Source organism: Sinocyclocheilus anshuiensis, unplaced genomic scaffold (assembly GCF_001515605.1).
Source record: "Sinocyclocheilus anshuiensis isolate Anshui unplaced genomic scaffold, SAMN03320099.WGS_v1.1 scaffold890, whole genome shotgun sequence".
NCBI classification, from domain to species: domain Eukaryota; kingdom Metazoa; phylum Chordata; class Actinopteri; order Cypriniformes; family Cyprinidae; genus Sinocyclocheilus; species Sinocyclocheilus anshuiensis.
The window spans coordinates 201,097-227,273 of record NW_015537986.1 but is presented as its reverse complement, the minus strand read 5'-3'; the positions used below and the strand labels follow the sequence as shown (position 1 = coordinate 227,273).

At 36.9% G+C, this 26,177-nt stretch overlaps 2 protein-coding genes across 3 annotated transcripts; one reads left to right on the top strand and one right to left on the bottom strand.

The window, feature by feature from the left end:
* Positions 1–4,469: 4,469 nt before the first annotated feature.
* LOC107674520 (serine/threonine-protein phosphatase alpha-2 isoform-like) lies at positions 4,470–13,701 on the bottom strand. Of its 2 annotated transcripts, none has more exons than XM_016468504.1 (7): positions 13,387–13,701; positions 11,527–11,658; positions 11,202–11,432; positions 10,008–10,112; positions 9,327–9,550; positions 5,932–6,066; positions 4,470–5,601 (listed from the first exon to the last, which is right to left on the bottom strand). In XM_016468504.1, exons 1-7 carry the CDS (start codon positions 13,439–13,441, stop codon positions 5,485–5,487), a joined length of 999 nt encoding a protein of 332 aa, XP_016323990.1. In that variant the 5' UTR covers positions 13,442–13,701; the 3' UTR covers positions 4,470–5,484. The 2 variants fall into 2 exon arrangements, with proteins under 2 accessions (XP_016323990.1, XP_016323999.1); XM_016468513.1 differs by lacking the exon at positions 13,387–13,701 and adding an exon at positions 12,860–12,966.
* A 359-nt stretch (positions 13,702–14,060) lies between these two features.
* On the top strand, positions 14,061–22,419 carry LOC107674509 (protein pelota homolog). Its single transcript, XM_016468496.1, has 13 exons — positions 14,061–14,262; positions 15,026–15,118; positions 15,231–15,381; positions 15,697–15,787; positions 16,576–16,739; positions 16,992–17,052; positions 17,133–17,294; positions 21,015–21,061; positions 21,166–21,239; positions 21,693–21,764; positions 21,923–21,997; positions 22,102–22,133; positions 22,216–22,419. Exons 1-13 carry the CDS (start codon positions 14,222–14,224, stop codon positions 22,308–22,310), a joined length of 1,158 nt encoding a protein of 385 aa, XP_016323982.1. The 5' UTR covers positions 14,061–14,221; the 3' UTR covers positions 22,311–22,419.
* The last annotated feature ends 3,758 nt before the right edge of the window (positions 22,420–26,177 follow it).

Here is a 26,177-nt window from a genome sequence, read left to right as displayed (position 1 = left end):
TCCAGTTCCCTGAGCTCAACCCTATAGAAAATGAGTGTGGTGAACTGAAGAGGAGAAGCACCATCATGGAGCTGGGAATCTGAAGGGTCTGGAGTGATTCTGGATGAAGGAATTGTCTCTGATCTCTTGTCAGGTGCTCTCTAACCTCATCATGCATTATAGGAGAAAATTAAGAGCTGTTAAACTGGCAAATGGAGGTTTCAAAAAGTATTGAATAAAAGGGTGCCGTTAATTGTGGCCAATGTGTATTAGAGAAAAACATTTATTTCATAATGATATTTCACCCCATTTTAAATTCTTAATATCCAATGAACGGTTAGATTTATGTGAATTTTTTTAATAAAAGATAAAAAGGATTAACAATGCAGATTAATTTTGAAAATTGATATGAAAAAAAAAGAAAAAGTAGTTTAGTAGTAGTTTACTTTCAAATAATTGTATTTGTATTTAATACTCCCTTTTATTTTAAAATATAATAGTATTATCACACTTCATTATTTTGTTTATTGTTTTTTTTAAATAATATTATCACTATTATTAATTTCTTTTTTATAGTTATATTTATTGGGTCACACTATGTGCAGTGTGAGGACCAAACCAAATCTCCAGGTTCTCTTATGAGAACCAGGCTGAAAAACTTATGTGCACCCCTGTTAATAACACATTTTTCTGTGGTGTGACAAATTCAGAACACATTTAACATTGCTTTACACGGACTTTAACACTATATGTTTGGTTTAGGGTTTATTGTAGGTAGTATGTTATTTTTTAAAAGCAATGAACCATTAATTTTATAGCAACCACTCACTGGACAAGTCGCCAGAATCACATTCATCTGTTTTGGATAAAAGTGAACATAAGGTTTCAAGGATGGATATATATATACAGATTGTACGCACAGTCTGCATAGGGCATATGTTTTTCATTTTGTTCGGAGCAGAAATAACTCAATTGGGAAAATAATCACAATTGTGATTAAAGCAGTTGCAATTACCTAATCATAAAAAGTGCCTATTTTCTCCTCTGAGTGCAGAACTCAGTGAGCTGATGCTCAACTGAAGAGATTAACGTCTTCAGTGATTACAGTGACAAAATACTTTAGTGACAAAATACTGCTTTTACTGTCAGGTAGAAGTCTAGCATAGAGCTCGTCTTATTGTGCGCTTGGCAGAAATGTGCACTGTAAGGGTGCGCATGAACACACTTGCCCTCAAGTTCCACTTTCCTTCAGAGTTTAGCTTTAACCAACTCACCTTCGTGTAACTTCTGCTGCTTTGAAATGCATTTGGGAGACTCTTACTTTCATTGGGTGCTCGTTATTATGACATGTCACACATTAAAGTCGAAACCATAACATGGAAGTAGTCTCAACAAAACAAGATTTATATTGTGAACAGTAAACCTAGATATGTATTAAAAAAGATGAAAACTATTCACTTCTACAAATGTGTACATGATATCTTGGGCTGGGTACTGACACAACATTTTTTAACTGATTCAACAGTGATGTTACAGAAATGTTACTTGTCAATGCTGCCCCACAACGTTTATTAATCAAATACATTTGCTACTGAATTGTTGCAATATACTTCTCAGCAACGGGAGTAATGTTGCTGCTTTTGAAGTAATGAACCGCTTTTCTATTAGTAGAGAGATTTACACACGGACTCTCTCTCTCTCTACACTCTCTCTCTCTCTCTCTCTCTCTCTCTCTCTCTCTCTCTCTCTCTCTCTCTCTCAAATGAAAGTAATCTTACTGCCTCTGTGTCTGATTTAAAATGTGCAGAATGATAGATCCTCTGTGGCAGTGAAGAATTCATTAAAACAGATTTTTATCATAATCCTTATAGTTCCGAAGTTATTAGCAGAAACATTAACTAGATTATTATAGCGACACTTTTTTAATTCCCTCAAAATTTGGTGCAATTGGTACACTGCCTCTTCTTAGTAATATTCATGTGTTCAGAATTGAACTTATTATGAATTTTGCTTGGTTGTTGGCATTGTAAATTTTGACTCAAGGATTCAGAGTGAAAAAAAGTAAAGGGCAAAAATCTAGGTAAAGAGGTCAGGGAATACCAAATGCTATAATAGTGCCACCTAGTGTAAGACAGTGTATGTATGTCTGATTTTGGACCATCCTATCAAGTTTGGGGTCTATGCATGTACATTCTCTGATGCCCAAACAATTTTAAAACATAATAATAATAATAGGTTACAGCACCTTGGACCTCTCATGATCAAGCAAAATGAATGAAGGGTAAGGAAGTAACATAAAAACAATTGCTGTGAATGCTGGAAACCAAAATGACAGAAGCTAAGAGATATCAAAGAACAAAGTGGTTTATTATGTATAGCAGTATAAATAGTGAAGGGTGAATAAAGTGAAAAGTATAGAGTGTTTGCAATTTCAAATCAAAGAACAAAACATAAAACAAATGCCAACTCTAAATCAAAATGTGAAACAAAAACCTGCATTTAAGACATCTTAACTAATCTACTCCTACTATTGAAATGAGAACACTTACAGGGGGTGGTAACAGACATCTTGCAGACGTACGTGTGCTATCTGGATAGGGTATTCTATAGTCTTTGGATGGGAGAGAGCGCTCAAAACTCTTCAGATTAATTTAGTGGAACATTAATATCATGCTATTAATATCGGGCTGTGCCCATGTACGCAGTTGAAATGCGGCTAATAATTTCTGACTGGCACATAACTGAACAAATCAAACAAATGTAAATGAGTTAAGGCGGGGCCCCTGGGCTGCAGCCGATTCAAGCCCAATGGTAAGTCCGGCCATGCGGTTGGGTATTGACTAAATATCAGCAATCCTATTTTTTCTGGGCTAGATGGATGACTACCCCCTTGCCCAGTTGCCTCATAGCTGGGGCTGCATATTTGATTTGAGTTTTTGTTTTTTTTGCCTTTCTTTTTTGTGCACATACAACAAATTACACTTCCATGCATTAATACAGCATTACATTACTGACAGTGACTGCTTGTTAGCTACACATTTTGTGGATTTGCAGTTTTATTCTTAAATATATATATTTAAATATATTCTTAAATATATTTTTGTTGTGTCCTTTTGATCAAATGAGACATGCTGTAATAGTGCTCTCGTGGCGTATGCGGTTTCATTTGCCATGTGCTCTTTGTATTGTCATGTTTGGTGTGTTCCAAAAAAGGAATGATTTTGCAGGGGATTTGTCTCTAGTGTTGTGTTTTGTTAGGGTCCTTCTCACTCCTTGTAGCATGAGACAGTACCTGCAAATCAATCTGGTTGCACAGGTAGACCATCTCCTCCAGAATGGCACTTCCATACGTGCCATCCCAAGGAGGTTTGGTGTATTTCCCAGCACAGTCTCAAGAGCATGGAGGAGATACCAGGTGACGGACGTTACACAAGGAGAGCTGGACAGGGCTGTAGAAAAGCAAAAACCCAGCAGCAGGACCAGTATGGCACTACCAAAATTGGCAGGTTTGCCATTGGCGCCATGGATGAGAGCAGGTTCACAGGGTATGTGAAAGAGTCTGGAGATTCTGTGGAGAACGTTAAGCTGTCTGCAACATCATCCAGCATGACCAGTTTGGCAGTGGTCTAAGGTGGAATATGTTAGCCAATGGCACCCTTACTGCTGTTCCAATTTTTTACTTTGATTTTCAGTGATTTTGAACCTAACCTTCAGTGGGTTGAAGATTTTGGATTCCATTGACCATTGTCACATCATTTTATTCTCAATGAATTACACAATGTATAGAAGCAAAGATTTCCAACTTGAATATTTCGTTCATCAAGATTCAATGTGTGATTTATACATTCCCATTTATTTTTTTGAGCAGTGTACTTAAGCTTGGCTCAGGGATTGGTCGTAGAATGATCTTGAGTTGTCTATTCAGTCTTCAGATTTAAATCTGATTGAAAATATTTGGTGGAATTTGAAGAAAACCGACAATATGAAAACCAGAGATTATCAGTGATCTGGAAGCTTTTTTCAAACGAGGAATAGGCCAAGATTGCAGTAGAGACGTGAAAGAAGATGCTAAATGCTTACAGGCAGTGTTTATTAGAGGTTATAGAGAATAATAGATTCTGTACAAAATTAGACTTTTATATACTGTACATATAATACTTTTGCACATGAATGTTAAGAGCCAATTTGCTTTTCCCCCCTTGACTTTACGTTCTCAGAATCACTCAAATGTGTCTTAATAAACTTCCTGTAATAGTTTAGAGATGCCTTTGTTGAATTGTTTTCGGCAGCAACATGTCTTGCAGGTCAGGTGAATAATTTTGATTGCAACTGTAGCTCTGTTCTTGTTGTAATTAGATAGTTATCATAATGATGAGGAAGCTAGCCAATCAGAATGGACTGTCCTAATCTCTGAAAATCATGTCTTAATTAGTTTAACACTTATCTTAGAAGGCACTCAACATTCATGGACAGAAAATAAAAAGAAGAAATATTTGCACCAGATTCTCACTTTATTGGCTAAATGCATGACTACTTAAAAAAAGAAAACAAAAGTCCTTTTAACAGGAAAAGGTGAGCTTTGCAGTTTACAAAGTGGCTCACGGCCACAAATCACTCAAAAACAAAAAAAAAAAGGAACAGTGCATTTCTGTGCAAACTGAAACAGCGATGGCACCCACTTTGCAGACATTCACACTTGGCATTCTTTGCACACTGTACATGATTTTAATACAAAAAAAAAAAACTACAATTGACATGTACTAGCGAATAAAATAAACATCAAAAAAAGAAGAAGACCACAGGCCAGGCTAAATACTACCTGAGTGTGCAGGTTGAAGAAGCAAAGATTGCGCCAAAATAGCTATATGACAAAACATGCAGGATGCCGTCTATAACTACTGTAAACAGACAAACACTTGGACGAAGTTTCACATTAAGAAGACTGGCAGTGATTTGCACGTTCAAGAGCACAATCACCTCCTTCCAGATTGCTTTAGAGCTAAAGGGGAATGGAAAAGTCCGTCCCCACAGTGGGGATGAAAATCTGGACCCTGAGGCTTGGTCTAAAAAGAGAAGGGCGTCACATAGGTCCAATAAATGGTCTAAAAAGGATTATCACGTTATGGCTGAAGACATGAAGGTATATTCATACCTTCGTGTATGAATATACAACCACAACAGCTAAACCACAACAGCTAAAAACACAGTAGAAGGTATGCAATTACCAGAGAAAGAGAAAAAAGAATCTCCCCCACTACAAAACAATTTTCTACAAATACACACTTGTTTTTGTTTTTTTTTTTAACATACAAAACCAACATACTCCACAGGGGCATTTCATTCAAGCACACACACATATGACCGCTCAGATTCCCAGCAGTCTCGTCTTGACGGAGACAGCTAAAAAAAGCCCTGCACTGATTTGGTGTTTGGAGTTGAATAGGAGAAGGAGAAGGAGAGGTAGAATGATGAACAGAATGTATAGGCGCATTGCAGTAGTTGATGTTATTTCTTCACTTTGCCGCCCTTGGCAGCGTTTCGTGGAGGAGTAACAGGTCTACCAGATCCAAATCCTCCTGCACCTCCATATGACAGCATTTTCTTCTCCGCTGGTTTCAGAATCTGACAGAAACAGAGCCTTAAAAATCATTCATCAGGTACAATGTATAAAGAAGCTAGGATTGAGAAACCTACCGAATATGTATATTTAATATTTTGTTGCCTATGTAAATAAACCAAGATTGGAAATATTCAATCCAATCTCGTCATTTGGCATGCTCTTTATACACTGAACAAATATTTACAGTGCAATATGGCATTAAATATTTAGTCAAATTTCATAGATTTTCTTTAGGAAACGTTTTGCTTTCCAAACTGTAAATTTTGCCCAAAGGTGAGCAATTGGCATCCTTGGTAGCTACTAGTTTTAAAAATAAAAGAACACATGCAAACCTGAAATGAGCACATCAGGGTCTCATCAACACTCATCATAGCACCTGCGTTGTCAAACTCTCCGCAGTAGTTGGGAGCTGAGAAAAGTGTGACTAACTGTCTCTTAGCGAAGAACTCATAGCCATCCTCCACCACCTGTTCAGAGAGCACATGATTTATGTGTCACAAATGCTGCACAAAAAGACCATGCTATTACCATTAGTGATGAGCACTTTCAAAACACTGCTTTTGTGAAGCGTAGAAATGTTTGTGAATCATGTTTTAAACCAGCGATTCTGAGCACACATCAAAATGCCAAAGTCACCTGAAATCAGTAAATACGTCTTTCTTACATCAAAACTTTTAAAATTGCAATGGTTTGCCACTGGGGGCGATCTCTGTGAACCCATGAACCAATGTATTATCTTGTTTTTACCTGATCTCTGATATTAAACATTTTCAATAACACATTTGTATAATAAACAGGAAGAGCTATAGTTAATAGTCTCTTACTGGGCTGATTAACCAAGCTCTCAATACAGGGGCGTAGATTACGCGGGGGACGTGTCCCCCCCCACTTTTAATATCATGTAAATTCGTCCCCCGCACTTTTTCGGGCAAGTGTGTTCGCATAGAGGTTTTCAAGAGCCGGTGTGAATAAATATAGATTTAAATTCAAAGAGACAGGATAGTCTGTGCATGATCTGATGTTTTATTCGGACACAGAATAAGGCGAGATGAACATCACGGAGCGCTAAACATTCCGCGCAGTGTATGTTACATTCATAAAGAGACTTCTTTATAAAACATTAAAAATCTTACTGTTCAAAAACTGTTGACTGGTAGGTTATATAGATTACAGAAATGTTATATTCTAATGTTATATATATATATATTTATTTATTTATATTTATATTTATATATATAACATTTCTGTCCCCCTCACTTCTGAAATGGCTACGCCCCTGTCTCAATAGAACACAAACCCTACAATTTAATAAAATAACATTATACACACACTTCATATTTAATGGTATCAGACGATTTGTTAATTGCACTGAATATCAAGGATGTTATGGTTTAGAATTTTTAAATTAGTTTTTTATTTTTATATAAATTTGAATTTTAATATCGTTTTCAAATTTCCTATAATTTCAGTTTAGTTTTAGTTAGTTTCATTAATGGTTTTGTTAGTTTTAGTTTAGTTTTTATTTTGTGAACATTTCTATTTAGTTTTTATATATTTTAGTTTCAGTTTTAGTAATTATAGTTTAGCAGAGTAATGGAACACTTCCAGTGTAGACCAAAGCAAGACATTTCATTTGAGCAAAGTTGAATGTTTGCACAGTTTAGTTAACTCTTGTGCAAACCTCTTAATAATGAAAATAAAATAATTCTTTACAATTGAACAAAAACCAAAAATATGCAACTTATATGTAAAGGTTTTCAGAGTTACTAGAAAGCTACAGGCAGCTGAGTTTTTATCAGGGTTAGAGCTAAATTCTGCAGGACAATGATCCCTCCAGTGCTGGATTTGAGGAACCCTGTTCTTTGTAATCGTCATTGAAACTCTGTAAACTTAATTTTTGTCCATCTGTGTTTTCAATGCATTAATTTGTTGGATCTTTTGCACAGACAAGCCACCGGTGCACACTACTGTAGGTCCCGTCTCTCCCTCTATGAACGTACAAATCATTTCGTTCAGTAAAAGAACAGACACTACAATTAAAAACTGAACGTGGCTGCTCAAAGCAGTTGAACGACAGTTATATATACGCTAAAGTGAGTTTGACGTTGTATTTTGTTGTTGCATTCAAGCAATTGACGGCGAACTGCCGCTAATTCAAAAGTGAAAGTAAAATGAGCACGGCGCTTTTAACCTATTTAAAAGCGATGGAAAGCGAGGAAAAGAGGGAAAATTCAAACGAACTAAAAACGAACAATTGCTTTACTCCGAATTGCCGTTATTTGAAAGTGAAAGTAAAATGCAAGTAAAATGCGCACGTCGCTTTTTATGCAAGTTATTTGTTATTTTTATATTAGGCATAGCCTGCCCTATAGCATGGTGTATTTTTATTTGTTTTGTTAATAAAAGTTCTGTTTTATATATACGCTAAAGTGAGTTTGACGTTGTATTTTGTTGTTGCATTCAAGCAATTGACGCCTAACTGCCGCTAATTCGAAGCAAAGGAAAGCGAGGAAAAGAGGGAAAATTCAAACGAACTAAAAACGAACAATTGCTTTACTCCGAATTGCCGTTATTTGAAAGTGAAAGTAAAATGCAAGTAAAATGCGCACGCCGCTTTTACAAGCTATTTAAAAGCGAAGGAAAGCAAGGAAAAGAGGGAACCCCCCCACGGTGATACCAGTATTACCGGTGTTGTCACACGTCGATTAACCAGTGGGAAAATTTCCTCACCGTCACAACCCTAGCTTCAGATGAGCAACGCAACCAATCCCAGTTCTAAAGCTACACAGGACACGGCAAGTGGTGAAATCACCGCGTGGCTGCCGCGCGGCGCTTTCTCTCATTTTGTATGCGTTTTGTACAGTCAAAGCGGTGCTCGTGCCATGGACTCGAGGCGGACGTTGCCATAGTAATCGTAAATTGTGACAAAATTACTATTCACTAAAGTCAGCTCATCCAAAAATTGTAATTCTGTGTCTGTTAACTCACTCTCATATTGTTCTCGCTTGTCAAATACGCTTTTAAACGTCCTGCGCTGTAAAGTGTGCATTATTATTATTTCCCCATTTCATATTTTATAGTTATTTCCCATTTCATTTCCCGCATCTTGTTTTTTAAATGCAAAAACAGATTCTCTGTGAATAGCCGCTTAGGATTCAGCTCACGTGCATCTACAGGTATTTCCCTAAACAACCACAGGTCAGATTTTCTGGCACAGAATAAGAGCTTATTAAATCACGAACACGATTATTTATTTTTGCTAATTATTATTTTATTTTATTTAGTTTTTCAGTTACTGTTGTTAGTTTTGTTTCGTTTTTCATTTATTTTGAAATTTTAATTTTATTTCAGTTTACAAAAATGTTTTTTGACCAATAGTTTTAGTCTTAGTTTCAGTTTTCGTTTACGAAAATAACCTTGCTGAATATATTATACTTAAAATAAAAAATTTGCAACTGTACAGTATGCAGATTAGTATAGTGCAGTATGTATAGTATAGACTTTAATGCCATGTCAGCATCTGAGGCTGCAACTGGTTTGTAAAAGGTATATTTAATGCATGTTTGGGCTGAGTTTTCACCGCATTTACACTCTCCTGATCAGCAGTGCCTAAAAATCGTGAGAAACCCATGAAATACTGCTCTTCAATCAAGATATGGTGCTTTTGGCTACTCGGATACATATAGACAATGTGATGACACTACAGTCAATAAACTACATTGCTTACCTGGTGGGCCCTACATATGAGGTCCATGTCATGTTTGTGGAGGAACTTGGCCACAACATCAGACCCAAAGGTGAAAGAGACACCACGGTCGTTCTCTCCCCACCCCATGACATCTTTATCTGGGTCAGCCCAGAGCAGATCACACAGCAAACCCTGGTCAGGGACATCTGTGGGCCTCATCACACGTCGGATCTGCTCCATAGATTGTAGGTCTGGAGAAAGACCTGGGTAAAGGATCATTCAACTACAGTTTAGAAAGAATATTTTGAATTCATCCACACTAAGCACATCAAGAACCACCATTCAAGAAGTCCACCATTCCCTGACTCCATTTCACAAACCTGTGCATGTGATGAATGCACATTTTACAGGAAAATAAACTACTGTGTGCGTTACAACACTGCAGACCTTAACACAATATGCTCCTGCTAGGTTCTATTTGTCAAAAATACAATATTTCATATGTTGGTTATGCTGATGACTCTACCTATGACTTTACCTACCTGTCAGGAATTCTGCAACAATGTAAATACGAACATTAACCTTACATATAATCATTAAGAGAATGCTACATTTCTCCATGTCCAAAATTACACCTTCCAGACAAGCATTTGATGATTTTGTAACAGTTTGTAAAGATTCTCCAAACCTCAAGTAGGCAATCCAGAAAACTTGACTTACCTCCATGACAACAAAAAATCTTTTCATCCACAATAGCAGCTACTGGTAAGCAATTGAAACAGTCCGTGAATGTCTTCCAAAGCTTGATGTTATACCGCCTTTTACCTACCAAAAAACAAAACAAAACAAAAACATGCATGTTCAGACTGCAAAACGGTGACCTTCATTCAGATATATGCCTCACACCTGTAGTTCAGTACGCTTGGTTGTTTTGGTCCATACCAAAAAAGAAAATTATACATTTAATCTTGGTTTGCTTAGCATTCACACTGACGTTTTTAAAGGCTTTTATGATGAATACTTTGTGATGGAACTTCCCGAACATCCAAAACAATGCTATGTGCTTGGCTAAATGCGCTCATGTTGTGTGTGAACATGTGGTATTTTTACCAGCTGTCAACTCACGAAAAGCTTAGAAAATATGTTAAGGACTCAAAACAGCAGCATGAATTCCTCCATTGCACATAAATGAAGATCTGCTGCAAGAAGACGTGGTTCTGATGCCTTTTCTGACCATAATGGACAACATTACAGCAAGCAACTATGACGAGAAGAACCAGGTATGCTTGCACATTCTGTCCTCTTTAGGGTCAAATGTTGTGGCTTCATTTGTTTTTGGTTTGTTTAGGTCCGTGCTGCATTCGTATTTTAATTGAACCGAATCAGAGTTAATTTGGACATGGACCGGACCCACTTATTCAGCAGTCTCGGTCCGCTTGTTTGGTGCGCGCCAGGGTTCAGATGGCAGCATTCACACTTATTCAAATGAACTGCAGTGATCAGAGCAAATGACCAGAGCAATCGCACCAGTGTTTGTTTTAATCAAACCAAACCTGCAAAATGTGTACACACCCTAAACCATCTCTTAATCTTGTAGTTACTCTCCATTTAGTCTGTCTGCAAGTTGCATTCCTAAATGCATGCACTCACAGCACGTGCAGGGACGGAGTTCCCTGCATTTACGGTGACCTGAGCTACTCTGAGACAATGAAAACACCAGATCACAAGCTGCTCTGCTCTGATGAGAAAGTATCCCCTCCTCCCACACACACCCCATTTAACATGATAAACGAGCTGAGTAGTTTATAAGATCCAAATGCTAAACTTAATAGTAAATATCTTTAAACAGTGAGACCTTCAGACCATGACCTAAGCTTTTGGTCATACCATCCACCCCCATATAAGCATACTCACATTCATCATAAAATCCATATATCCTGTTGATGGAGGCACATTCGTGGTTTCCTCTGAGAAGAAAGAAGTTCTCTGGATATTTGACCTTGTAGGCAAGCAGCAGGCAGATGGTCTCCAATGACTGCTTGCCTCTGTCTACATAGTCTCCCAGAAACAGGTAGTTACTCTCTGGAGGATATCCTCCATACTCAAAAAGCCTGAGCAGGTCATAGTACTGACCATGAACATCACCTGCAGAAAGAAATAGAGTTAATTATTATTTTTTTTTAATAAGGCTTCATCAGAACTAAAATAAAAACTGTGCGTACTGTTATCAGATCTTTACCACAAATTTTGAGTGGGGCCTCCAGTTCCAGCAGTATCGGCTGACTAAGGAAGATTTCCCGCGATTTCAGACACAATCCACGAATCTCATGCTCAGTTAACTGAACATTTTTACCAGGTCTGGAGCCCTTCACTGAAAATTGAAACAGAAAAAAAACTTTATGAATAGCATATACATATTTGTGTATGTATCTGTATGTGTGTAAAGAACTGTGTTGTGAGGTCTGCTGTAGCATGACAAAAAAAGCCAACAGGGCCATGAAACATCAGCTCTCTCATCAACTTAAAAGACTGATGTAATAATAAGATGAAGTTTTAAACAAATGTGATGTAATACTAGGCCTATAATACTCTAATGCAACACTTTACATTAACTAAACATGCATGGTATTTTTTTCCAGATGCTACAGAATTTTATTTATTCATATTGCATTGCTTAATCTGAAAACCATAAATATTAGTATTCTTGTATGAATGAGTAAATGCATTAATTTTCCACATCTAGCCTATATAATCCATAAATTGTTTTATTATTATTTTTTTAACACCATGTTAGCATCAGGGCTATTTACATTAAATTTTCAAAGGCACATCTTGAGAGAAGAGCTGATGCCACATTTGCCTGACAGATATTTAGCAAGTTAAATATCTAGACCTGTCTGTGATCTAGTATCTACAATGACTTGTACTAGAATATCCCTTAATGACATGGTTTGAACCCCTTTACTTAGAAATTTTATAGTATTTGCCTATTATCACTATATGCTGAGATATCACATTATGATATGTTCTACAGTTTCAGCTTCACCACAATAATCACATAATCCATTTGGATGTTTTAATACAGATTGGCATTTAATCCTTAATGACTTATGCAAAGTCTGGATATTATTATTTTTTACTGTCATTCTACTTACAGAACCTACTTTCCTTTCCTTTGTATTGTATTTTTTTTTTTTGCCTCTTTGCCCACTGCTTTGTTATTGTTACTCTCCACTTCCATATGTGCAGGGACCCAATGAAAAAAAAATGTATTGTAAGAAATGTATTGATTAATTAATCTGTATAACACCTAAAATATTTCATATACTACGCCCTGAGCAGCAGTGAGCCTGCACATATTACTCCTCTCTCAAAGTTTACACCTCTTTCATCCACTGGAGAGCCAGAAGAATTACAATAACTGATTAATACTCTCTTTCTTATGATAGCCTGATATATAGATATTTATCTTCTCCTGTTCTCCTAGTTTCTGGATCCTTTGACCCATCCATTAACATATCTTCCAATGTTGTGTATTTTTGTTTCATGTATTTATTGACAATATACTCAACTCAAATATTTTTTTTTATTTCCCCTTGATTTTAACTAATAGGCTTGTGGCAATGTTGGATAGTGAAGCATCACGGTGGAACGCAGGCAATGACACTTTGACTGTATTTCCTACCATCAAGGGATCAATCAACTGTTGTTGATGTATTACTGTCAAAGGCATTTCTCCCATCTCTACTTGTCACTCGGGTAGCGACCTTAAAGAAGGGGTAATAATCAGGGGGTCAAAACTTGGCACAACACCGGTGACATCTTCCTAGTGACTTTCTTCGTTTCCTAACGCGACGACTTGACGCACTGCGCATGCGCTGAACTTTTGTTCGGATTACATGCAATAAACATACGAATGAAAATTTGAATTGGATTGATAGTGTTACGTATTCACACCTAATACTACACATCTACACATACGTTCGATTGCAGATGACGAAATTAACGCAAATAAAATAATACGTTTTCAGACGCTTAATCGCTATTTAAACATGATAAAACGGCACAGTTTGCAATAAGTAAGATTAACGCTTATTACCCTCCAAAAGGCGCTGGATGATCGAATCGATGTTTAACTTGTCCGAATCAGCCATTTTGTCGCTCGCTGGAGATTAACCGGCTAACAGAGGCAGGAACAAGACGACCCAGGAAACCGCCACGTACAATTATACGTCAATAACTTAAAAACAAATCCGTATATAAAAAAAAAGATCAGACTACTGATAGTATTCCTGAGTTCATATTATGATATTATTGCCGTGAACGGTTCCTTCAGCAACTCGCTGCGTGAGGTAAACTAGCACCACGACCGCTGACGGTTGTAGGAAACGCTTGAAGGGGCGGGGTAGACACTAAATCGCGTATCTGATTGGTTATTCTCGACTCATGACGAACGCATCAAATGCAGAACCGAAGAGCCAATAGGATATTCTGTGTGTCAATCTTTTCTATATTTAATTGTTAACAAGCAAATTAAAACCACATTAATCTGTGTGTAATCTTAAACAATGTTAACCCTAGTCATTATAGCGATGTAAAAACTTTTATCAGATTGGATGGTTAATATGCTTTATTAACACCGATTGCTAATAATTCATAAAATGGGCTGTTAAAAAATAAATTCGAAAAAAAAAAAATGTATTCGTTCTTCCGCCCTACGGAAGTAACCAAAGATAGAAATGACGTAATGACGCAATCTATCAGCCAATGACGCGCTCAGAAAGCGACAGACAGTTCGAATCGTCTGATTCGTTCTAAAGTGGCAGAATGTGCAACTGCTGATGCGGAAACGTCACCTAAATCGACGATTAAATGGAGTAGAACATTCTCATTCAAATATGCATTTTGTTTTTGAATAGCTAATCTCTTTGACCATGAAGTTGGCTCATAAAGACATCGAGAAGGATAATGCCGGGTGAGTGTTTGAGAACACATGACTTGCGTCTTTCTGTACACCACTTTTGGACATCATGTGCGCATTCTGTGTTGAGTGCTGTGTACCATGATGCAATGGTGGTATCATAGGACATCAACTGAGTACTTTGGTATAAATAAAATTGCGATAGTAGGCCTATAATGCCGGGGTCTCAAAACTCGGTCCTGGAGGGCAGGTGTCCTGCAGAGTTTAGCCCCAATTTGCCTCAACACACCTGCCTGGAAGTTTCTAGTATGCCTAGTGAGACCTTGACTAGCTGGTTCAGGTGTGTTTGATTAGGGTTGGACTGGAGCTAAACTCTACAGGACACCGGCCCTCCAGGAGTTTGGAGACCCCTGTATAATGATTTTTGTTTGTTTGTCGAGCTGACTTGAACTTAAAGTAAATTTGTAGATTTTTTAAATCGGATTAACGTTTTTTTCCCCCATGTTTTGCTATATTTTAGTCTGTTTTTCACCATGAAATAGTGAGGCAAACAAATCAATGTGAATTATATTATTTATTGCCATTATTTGAGGGTAAGAAACAATGTTTATGATGCCCTTCATATCAGATTTTAATAATTTTATTGAAAACAAAGTAGATTTCAGTATTTCCATATTCAATCAGATTGAAGCAGCACTTGCATGATTGAAAATAGCTGCCCGAGTGTGGTCTGACTTGCCTTGGAATAAACTTACATGAGCAAAGTAGGCAACACAAACGTGAACGTTTCTGTCTTCTGTTTGTGGATTTCTTCCAGTCAGGTGACACTAATACCTGAGGAAGCAGAGGACATGTGGCACACCTACAACTTGCTGCATGTGGGCGACAGCCTCAGAGCCTCAACCATCAGGTCTGTCTTTTTTTTTGGCCATACTGACCGCCATCTTTTTCCAGTTTTGGTTTATCACCCTTATTATCAGATATTTTTCTACTCAATGAAAACAATCCGATGTCACAAACAGGAAAGTGCAGACGGAGTCCTCCACAGGCAGTGTGGGCAGTTCACGTGTACGCACCACACTGACTTTATGTGTGGAGACAATAGACTTTGATTCCCAGGCCTGTCAGCTCAGAGTCAAAGGAACAAACATCCAGGAGAACCAGTATGTGAAGGTCAGAGTGCATTTAGAATTGTTTACTTTCTGGAATATTTAACTTAAGCTTTTTTTTTTTCTCAGCATTTTTTTTTCATATTTCAAAAGTTTGTTGCCCTTCTCACTTATGACATAGAAATGTATGTAAATGTATGATATAAATAGTGTGTTAAAATTTGTGCTAACAACTAAAATAGAATTTATACTTTATAAATTTGAATATTAAGGTGAATAACAGATACTTACCCTCAGGGAATAGTCCATATGTTAATTTAACCTAAATGTGAAAGCTGGAATGAAATGAGTCATGTTTCTTCTCTTGTGTCATATGCAGATGGGTGCCTATCATACCATTGAACTGGAGCTCAACAGGAAGTTCACTCTCGCCAAAAAAGTCTGGGACAGTGTGGTGTTGGACAGAATTGGTAATGTGTTGGTGTGTTTTTAGTGTATTTTCTGACTAAAATTAGCTTTTCTGGCTGATAACAATTTCACATACTATGTAGCAAAATTAATAAGTAAAATGCAGAACTATTTGATAAAAATAAAGAAAAATATTAAATGTTTTTTTTTATTATTTTAGTTTTGTAATATTTATATTATTTTTATAATATGTAGATATCCATGTTTGAAAACAGGAATTTACTTTCGTCTGTGGAACACAAAAATATATTTTGCAAATAAATCACTCTGCTTTCTGCTTTCATGCAGTGAAAATGGATGGTAATCACAGCTATCAAGCTCTAAAATGGCCCTTTTCCCTGTATCTGGTATCTTTACAATAATTTCCCACACAAACTAAAATAAAAATAGATACAATTGTGAAAGTGACTTTTTACAGAAGCCATGGTTAAGGATGTTTTTAATGCTTTTCTTATTGGTTTGACGAGAAGTGTGAGTAAGACCTAGAAGGCAAGTGGGTACATTTTTATTATTATTATTATGATTCAAGTTACTATTAGCATTTCCAGGCACTTCAGCTTCATAAGGAAACTATGTAAAGAAACTTGATTCATGTGTGCCTTCACCTTATTGTGTGAGAAACATCTGAATTTTGTAGTCGTACTTCAAGTATCTTAATGGCTTGACAACTGAAGTCACCATTCACTTTCACTGCATGGCACAGAGCAGCCATGAGCATACTAAAAAGTTAATGAATCTGATCCAGCTTATCAGTAGTGTATTTGAACCCTGATTCTGCTTTTATTTATAGAGCAGGCATGTGATCCCGCTCAGAAAGCAGATGTGGCTGCTGTTGTGATGCAGGAAGGTCTGGCCAATCTGGTTCTCGTGACTCCAGCCATGACCTTACTAAGGGCGAAGGTTGAGGTCACCATCCCCCGCAAGAGGAAAGGCAGTTGTGCCCAACATGACAAGGTGAACCGATAAAACTGTGACAAAAAATCTGACAATATATTTGTTTATCATTATATTGAGCAAATGACAATGACGGTTATCAATAGATGTATAGTTTTTTTAACTGTAATTCATCAATATAATGTGTTAGGAATACAATAGATAGCAACTATTGTTCCTGTATGTGCTGCAATAGATGCCTCTCAGTTACTGCATGTATATTTCAAAATATGATGTACATATTGCATACAGTGACACGGTGTTCTTTTTCAGGCATTAGAGAGATTTTATGAGGCTGTCATGCAGGGCATTCTGAGACACTTCAGTTTTGATGGTAATTGTTTTAATTCAGATAATAAGGATGGACAGTGGACAATTAAATAATTAAATTTTTGTTGTATTTGTGTTTCTCAGTGGTGAAGTGTGTTCTGGTGGCCAGTCCAGGGTTTGTGAAAGATCAGTTCATCTCGTACCTCTTTAAAGAGGCTGTGAGGCAAGACTGTAAAATTCTCCTGGAGAACAGATCCAAATTCATGGTGGTGCGCTCCTCATCTGGACACAAATATTCACTTAAAGGTCAATACTCGGTTCACTTTTTAAAAGTATAGATGTGAAAAACTATCATAATTGACTAGTAGGAATGCACAATATTACCAGAACGTTATTGGAATCGGCCGATAAAGGCCTAAAATATAAAACTCTGCATTGACTCGATTTGCATCGATGTCGATATGTCTAATAACTCACATGTGCTTAGGGTGTGCTAGCGATAAGATCACGTCAGCAGTGTGGTCATTCTTGAAGCAAACTTTTGCCTGAATGGTAACTAGATTGACTGTTTTGGATCGCCGCATTTAATTTTAGAATGCACTACAGAATGATGCGTCCGTTGTGCGATAGTCAACAGTCACTGGCCCTGTCCCAAATCACACCCTAAACCCTCGCGGTCTTCCTCTGAGTCCACACTTTCGTGACGTTATGCCACTTTGACTGTCGGGAAGAAGTCTGCTGTGGAGCACGCCTCAGTGTGGGCTCAGCAGAAGTGCACTTAGAGGGTGCATAGCAGCCGCAAGGGGGCGCTCACAAGCACCCTTCTGAAAGCTAAAATGATGAACACCCTACGATCTCGTGGACTTAACGTACATGCATACGTGGCATCTATTATAAGTCCGCAAGACTTGAAGTGCACATGAAGTGTGCCATTTGGGACAGGGCCACTAGGGCGTGCAGAAGCAGCAACAACTTTATATTTATTTAGGGGGCGCTGTTGGTTGACTTGTAATAAAATGAAAGTAAAATACACAAATAACATTAAAGTGCCCCTATTATGCCATTTTTAAGGTTCCTAATATTGTTTTGCGAGTCTCCTACAATAGGATTACATGCATGCAAGGTCAAAAACCGCTTTCGTTTTCTCAAAATATGCATTTAATGTCACCTCATTTTCAAGCGATTTGAGGCAGTTCTAAGATTGTCTCTCTAAACCCCTCCTTTCCGTGAGCCTACTCTGCTCTGATTGGTCAGATGGCTCAGTCTGTTGTGATTGGTCTACCGTGTACATCGCGTGTCGGAAACGATACGCCCATTGCCATAATTCTGTATTTTGAACACTTAATAGAAAATATAAACATCTATTTTTTTTTTATCATACTTGCAGATTGTAATTCAGTGAAGCCAGCTGGTCCAAATAAACAGGGTACTGAGCCATCGTTCAACTCCCTGAGAAGCATTTGTCAGTAAAATGACATGTTTGTGGGCGGGGTCAAGTTGTTCGTGGCCGGCCAACATAGAAGATAGGTGGGAATTAAGCAAACGTGTTAGCCATCACAGAAGTGGGATTCATATTACTAACGACTCGTTTAGGCTGTACAGAGTCAATTCTTTATTTTGGGAGACAGTGACTTTATTTATCGTGCACTTTCGGCTTTACAACTTTGTAGATTGTTTACATTCACATACAGCTATATTACACACCACATGAAAGGCAAAATTGGAAATGGCATAATAGGGCCACTTTATGATAGTTGCATTTCTGAATAAATAAAGGAATAACTGATGTCATAAAATCACCAGTCTGTTTTGTTTTTTAAAGGTCAGAAGCTATAGCTTGCATGAATAAAAATCACAGACATGACACTTGTAAATTAAGTCATTTCATAAATACAGATTTATTAATTAAAGGGGTCATATGATGCTATTGTAAAGATCATTATTTTGTGTATTTGGTGTAACAGAATATGTTGACATGCTTTAATGTTCAAAAAACACATTATTTTTCAAATACTGTACATTATTGTAGGTCCTCTATGCCCCGCCTCTCTCAAACACATAATTTTCAACAAAGCCCCCTCCTTTGACAAGCGCAGTCTGCTCTGATTGGCCAGCTGAACCAGTGCATTGTGATTGGCCGAACACCACAAGCACCCGTCGGAAACTAACAACAAAACATACTTACAGTCGCTGATTCAGAAGCGCCAGATTGTCATAGCAAAGTCGGAATTGACCTTTTTCTTCTTTTTTTTTTAAATAGCCTATGTGCACAGCCAGCCTTGTACTCTTCTAGGTTCAAAAAATGCGTCCATAAAATGCGTTGCACAAATTCGAACATCTGGGTTGTGCTGTTCTGTTGTAAATAAATCTTAACCAATGATTCCTAATTGCATCTACTTCCGGAAGGACAAATAAAGTGCTTTTGCTTTCGCACTGAAACACAGCGTCTCCCTGACATGACTGCATCAACACTACTGCTGTTCCTGAAACCACGCCTTCTTTCTTTGCGTGCACATTTGGGCGGCATTATGCTAATATTTCCACATAGTGACGTAGATATGTGGGGGCGTGTTAGAACGAGGCGTTTTAGGTAGGCGTGGTTGACTCTTAACTTTTATAAAGAATATCTCTTTGGATTTGAGACTTTAGTCTTTGCAACTTTACAGATCTTCTTTATGCACCAAGAGCTTGTAATACTCCAAAGAGAAAGGAAAACTTGAAATCGCATCATATGACCCCTTTAATGTGTAATACAAGGAAATCTTTTGCTTTAGACCAGGGGTGTCAAACTTGATTCCTGGAGGGCCGGAGCCCTGCAGTTTACTTTTTTTTTTTTCTTTTTTCTTTTTTTTTAAGAATCTCTGCACTGGAGAGACTTGGAGTTGTTTCCAAAAAAAAAGGAAATATATTGGTATCTGCATCAGCTCTTGGCGAAAATTAGGTGGAAAATATCGGCATATCCATAAGTCGGCAAAAATCCAATATCGTGCATCCCTATTGACTAGTAGGCTTGTTAAATTTTACGGTGATACCAGTAATAAATGGTATAAGGGAGGAGACTGTGAAAAGGGCAAAACCTGAATAAAACTTACAGTTCTTCAATGAGTAGAATAGCATTACATAATGTAACATCGCCTAATGAAGAGTTTGTGACTCGTAAAACTATAAAATAACAAAACATTGCAGAGGTATTGATCTAGCTGCTTTTCAAAGTCAGGACAATTGTCAACAAAAGGTATCTGTTTGGCAAGATGGTTGAGATCTGGTGGACAATACAGAATTTGATCTGATCAGTTTAATCTTTTAGTTTTATTTTTTTATTTAAAATAAATTAAAAAGAAATACATCAATTAAGATATTAGATATTAAGCAAATAAATTTGCTAAATTATTTTAATCATTTGTTACACAAAACGTTCATGCTCCAATATAGTGGTCCAAAATTGCTTGGTTTAGAAATATGAAAATATGTTGTTTCTACTGCAACTATTTATTAAAATGGTCATCTGTTTGACACACACCAAGTGAGCAAATAACACTGCAGCATGCCATGAAGTTGTGGATTCTGCATACTAATGGAAACACTGAAATTCATTGTTGAATGCAGTGAAATCAGTCTCTTTGACTAACCACATGTAAGTGCAAATATGTGTGATATCTACATACGAACATTTTCTCAAACCTTCAAAATAAAATTTACTGTAAAAACAAAACAAGGGACCACTGAGAAAACACAAAAATCACATTCTCATGGTGACATTATAAACATGTTAAAGATTTTATGCATATATATTTAATCCTACATATTTCATATTTTATATATAGATGGATAGATATGATTTATCCAAATTACTAACCTTAGGCATGCATGAAAATAATACATAATTAAAATGATTAAATATGCTGTAATTCGAAAAAAAGAGCATTTGATTGGACTAATTTTTTACATTTGTGTATCTGCTTGAAGATTTTTTTTTTCATTGTTGTTTTAAAGTGACAGTATAAATGTGAGATTTTACTTCTACAGAAGTGCTGTGTGATCCAGCAGTCACGGCCCGATTGTCTGACACCAAGGTGACTAAGTTTGGATTTGTACATTTGCACATATAGCTTGTAGCATTCTGCAAGCACAATGTGTGGTGTTTAATGCTGTGTGATGTTTTTTTTTTCTGTTTTAGGCAGCTGGAGAGGTCAAGGCTTTGGAAGACTTTTACAAGATGCTTCAACAGGAGCCTGATCGTGCTTTCTATGGGTGATCAGAGTCACTACCATTTAAATTCATTCCTGTCAATATTACACAGAATCTCAATGAGAAGAAAAAAAAACATTGGTAACACTTTATTTTAATAGTCCACTTTAGACATTCTACTAACTGTATGAAAATTTGCAACTACAAGTCAACTACCAGCCATTAGAGTATTAGTAGACTAATATCTGCTAACACTTTATTTTGAAGGACCCCCATCAGACTTTCTACTGACTGTAAGTATCTTTGCAAGTATGTGTCAAATTATTCTACTAACAGTCTACTAATACTCTAATGAGAGTTAGTTGACATGTAGTAGCACTAGCAATGTTACTTCTGTAGTTAGTAGAATGTCTAAAGTGGACTGTGTAACCAAAACATTTGTGCTATGTAACATGTTCTTGAGACATTGTTTTAAACAGTCTTTACATCTATTAATAAAGCTTTTGCTCTGTACAGATTGGCTCATGTGGAAAGAGCGAGTGAAGCTTTAGCCATTGACATCTTGATGATCAGTGACAAACTATTTAGGTACATTTAAAAAGTAATACAGTCCTAATGTAATGGTCTTTTCTTTTTTAATTGTGTACTTCATTAAAAACAAATTTAAGGGGGTCTGAATACTTTCCGTACCCACTGTATATATATGTATGTATATGTGTGCGTGTATTTTTTCTTTTTCATGACAGACATCAAGACATAGCCACCCGCAGCCGGTATGTTCAGCTTGTAGACAACGTGAAGGAAAATGGAGGAAATGTCAGGTATTCATATGATTTTCAATCCAGTAAGGCCATATTCTTATATTATGCAAAATATTTAGCTCTTTTTAAATTTTTGTTTCTCCTGTTTAATAATATTTTTTTAGAATCTTCTCAAGCCTACATGTATCTGGAGAACGTAAGTTTCATTTCTATAGTCTTTGTTTCAGAGAGAATTATATTGGATCGTCATGTAACTGACTTGTGATTTGTCTCTGTAGAGTTGAATCAGCTGAGTGGAGTGGTGGCCATCCTGAGGTTCCCCATCGCTGACATGTCTGAAGCTGAGGAGGACAGCAGCTCTGATGAAGACTAACATCATGCTCTTGTGCAAAAGGATTTGGTATGAAAGGGTGGAAATGCTTCACAGTTTGGACTAAATGGAATGAAACTCAGTTATGGCCTTAATAAAGGTTTAGAAATCAGTTGAAACCTCACAAAACACCAGTATAATTGATTATTTGGAGTGATTATTAAGCTGGAAATCTGAAGAATGTTAAAAAGTACTGAACATATATTACTCTATAAATCCTTATCAAAGATGTATAATAATCCACATTGCAAAGTGGGTACTCTGCAGTCTTTGAAACATTTAATTGTAAATAATTGCAAATTAATCTAGAGTCTTAAGGCATTTCAGACCTGTGGATTATTTGCATAGTTCTGACACGGGTACTTAAACTGCAATGCATTCTTGCAAAGCACCTGTTTCAGAGAAGAGCAATTACGAATGGAAAACAAACCAAACTAAGGAAGAAAATGTGCACGTTTCGAAACAAATGCTCCAAACGAGCCAGGTTTGAAAACACCCATGGTAAATGTTCAACTGTTTCTCTATATGCACTACTCAGAATAACACCCATTTGTGCCAATTTTGAAATTTGTTCTCAGAGGTGATTAGATTCTATTCAGAAATTGCTATCCATATTTGGCCAGTCCTTTATCCATGTCATAGTTTGTTACATACGGAAGTGGTGGCAAACATACCCAAGTAGTCACACTTAAAAGGCCAGAGCTAAGCATACACACGATGCTATAAATTCTATTTACAATGTCACACACTTTAGACTCCATTAGCGATACAATCGCAAGTTACCTAGCCATGATGCAGGAGCAGTTTCCAGTCAATATGTAGCTTAGATTTAGTGTAGCTTCTTTGATGACGGTGACTCATGTTTTATGGTGCATTCAAGTCATGTAGGAAAGATCATTTTTATGAATTTAATGCACATAAATGGCACCAAAAAGTCGTAATTATGAGTGGGAAACTCAGAGCTTTTATTTAAGCCCTGAGCTTTCGAGTTGGGGGCATGTCAGTGAGAAAACATGTTGGACACAATAGATGCAGCATCTGTATTGACTATAGATTTGTTGAAATCAATTGTTATATTTCTTTTACAAAAAAAATCTCCAGGGCCGGCCCAAGCCTTTATGGGGCCCTAAGCAGAATTTTACATGGGGGGGCCCCTCAGTGCCGCCAATACGACTGATTCTTGTCAATGCTTGATTATTCGCACATTATAAATATAACACACCCATTATCAGTTCTATTTGTTGTAGCTGTGTTGCTTACATCATACCAGTGACTGCCTGTTATGTTTTTACTCTTCTACGATTTTTAATTGTAACAGTAGCAAACCCACAAGAGTGGTCAGGTGTTAATTTGCACTTTAACATTCAAAGTCTTACAGTGCTAAGTGGCATACTTAATGTGGTGTACTGAAAAGTAGCTAAATAAACCAGCAGACAATGCATTTACGGAACAGAATGTTATTTTAACAAAAATTATTAAACACACATCTAAAACAACAACTTAATCTATAACTAGCTAATTGAGGCATAATGATATTGGAATATAGTAAAAAGACCCCAAAGGTAGGCTAAGGTAAATAATGTTAAGCTGTTATCAGTAGCAAGTTTATGAAACAAGCTTAATTTTATTACAAAATTTTATACCCAGGTAAGTTATTTTTACACAGAAGACAAAAACTTTAGACAAAAAGTAGCTTAGTAAAATATAATATATTAAGATGTCAAGGCTATTTATGGATGTTTAATCCAAAAATGAACTTCCCTAAAACAAGAAGGTACCCTAGGCTATGCTAATAGTCAGCCAGGCCCCCCCTCCCACTTCACCCCAGGTTCAAATCTCCACTCCTGAAACACGATCGATTTTAAACACCCTTTCACATGGGACGTGGCAGTCGCAAAAGTGTCTAGTTCAGTCGGGTTACTAATATATTGTATTCAATTTACAGCACCTTCACAAATTGAACAAAACCATAAAAAAGCAAAAACACACCTAATGTGCATTCCTTATTCATCATTTTGTAGAAGTAGAGTTAAAAATTGTGCTTATTTTGTTTTATTTTATTTATTTATTTTTTGGTAGAAAAGGTTGTATTGAGCTGACCAAAGTGACTTGATTGTACCTGACATTGTAATTACGACTTCCCAGGAGGACTTGAACACATCATTACACATCACTGTCATGGCAGTAGCTCTGATCACAATACCATGCCAATACACACCATGCTGCAGATGTTCTATGAGTCTGTGGTGTCTAGTCTTATTTTCTATGCGGTGGTCTGTTGGGGAAGTAGTATGAAGGTGGCAGACAGAAATAAACTGGACAAACGAATTAGGAGGGCTGGCTCTGTACTCGGCATGGAGCTGGACCATGTTCACGTTGTGGCTGAGAGAATATCTGTCCATGGTGAGGAAGTGGAGATTGTTGCAGATTACAAATACCTGGGAGTCCATATAGACAACAAACTGGACTGGACATCAAATTCAACAGCACTCTTCAAGAAAGGTCAAAGCAGGCTGTATTTTCTGAGGAGGCTCAAGTCTTTTAACGTCTGCAACACTATGCTGCAGATGTTCTATGAGTCTGTGGTGTCTAGTGTCATTTTCTATGCGGTGGTCTGTTGGGGAAGTAGTATGAAGGTGGCAGACAGAAATAAACTGGACAAACTAGTTAGGAGGGCTGGCTCTGTACTTGGCATGGAGCTGGACCCTGTTCACGTTGTGGCTGAGAGAAGGATGTTGTCAAAACTTTACTCAATCCTGGACAATCCTTCTCACCCACTACACAGTGTGCTGGTCGACCAGAGGAGCACATTCAGCCAGCGACTGATTACTGCCAAGTGTTCCACTGAGCACTTCAGAAGATCCTTTATCCCTGTGGCCATCGGGCTGTACAACTCCTCTATAAGTGCTGGGACATTTATGAGTAATGCATGTGAAATACATGTTCATTTCATGTGCAATAAGGGACTTTTCTTGTGCAATGCAATTTATTATTATTAATACTGCCTATTTATTAATACTAAGATTAGTGTGCAATACATACTATATAACTACTGTACTTAATTACCATTACCATACTGGACTTATTATATTCCACATTTGTCATTCCATTCCACTTTAATTAATTTCATATTTGATCTAAACTACCATTTTCACTGGTATAGTTTTATATTATTATTTGTATGTTTTACTTATTCATTTTTAATTTATTGATATATAGGTATATATTTATTCATTTTATAATCTTTTTCTTTCTTTCATTCATTTCTTTCTTTCTTTCTTGAGAGCAATTGTAACATGGAAAGCAATTTCCCTCTGGGATTAATAAAGTTTTTTGAATCTTGAATATACATGTTGCCATGTAAAGATAATATAAGAAATTACATTTATTTTGTGTATAATTTATACACATAGTTGAAGTTTCACTACAGCAGCAGGCTAATAGCACAGACAGTGGACAAAGAAACGTTCTATTGCGCATGTGTCGACAGCCTGTTTTCAAATGGATCAGTGAGAGTATACTTTAAAAGGCTGTATTCTAGCATTTGTGTCAAAAGTAAAGTATTCTTAAACTGGGGTTAAAGGGACTCCTACGTTGAGTAATTTCTTATGGCAGCCATAAATTAACACTAAACCTCAAATTACATCTTTATTTAGTCATGTTTACTGAACATAAAATATTTGTGTACCTGTCACTGCATTAAAATTATGAAGTCCAACTGATGTCTCTTTTTTTTTTCTCACATTTTTACATTTTACGTGCCATAAGGGTAAATTTGACCATATGAGTGCATACTCTCAAATGTATTCTCATTTCCCCACATGTGCCCAGATGGTATACTTCAGTGACTTACAGAGAAAGACTTTCAAG

Excerpts from the sequence above, each read along its gene's own strand:
- LOC107674520 (XM_016468504.1), bottom strand. The coding sequence starts at position 13,441 with ATGGCTGATTCGGACAAGTTAAACATCGATTCGATCATCCAGCGCCTT. Across the intron at positions 11,433-11,526 it reads GGCCCCACTCAAAATTTGTG|GTGATGTTCATGGTCAGTAC; the intron begins GTAAAGATCTGA and ends TTCTTTCTGCAG. Across the intron at positions 9,551-10,007 it reads GATTTTTTGTTGTCATGGAG|GTCTTTCTCCAGACCTACAA; the intron begins GTAAGTCAAGTT and ends TCCTTTACCCAG.
- LOC107674509 (XM_016468496.1), top strand. The coding sequence starts at position 14,222 with ATGAAGTTGGCTCATAAAGACATCGAGAAGGATAATGCCGG. Across the intron at positions 21,240-21,692 it reads CCTGATCGTGCTTTCTATGG|ATTGGCTCATGTGGAAAGAG; the intron begins GTGATCAGAGTC and ends TGCTCTGTACAG. Across the intron at positions 21,998-22,101 it reads GAAAATGGAGGAAATGTCAG|AATCTTCTCAAGCCTACATG; the intron begins GTATTCATATGA and ends ATATTTTTTTAG.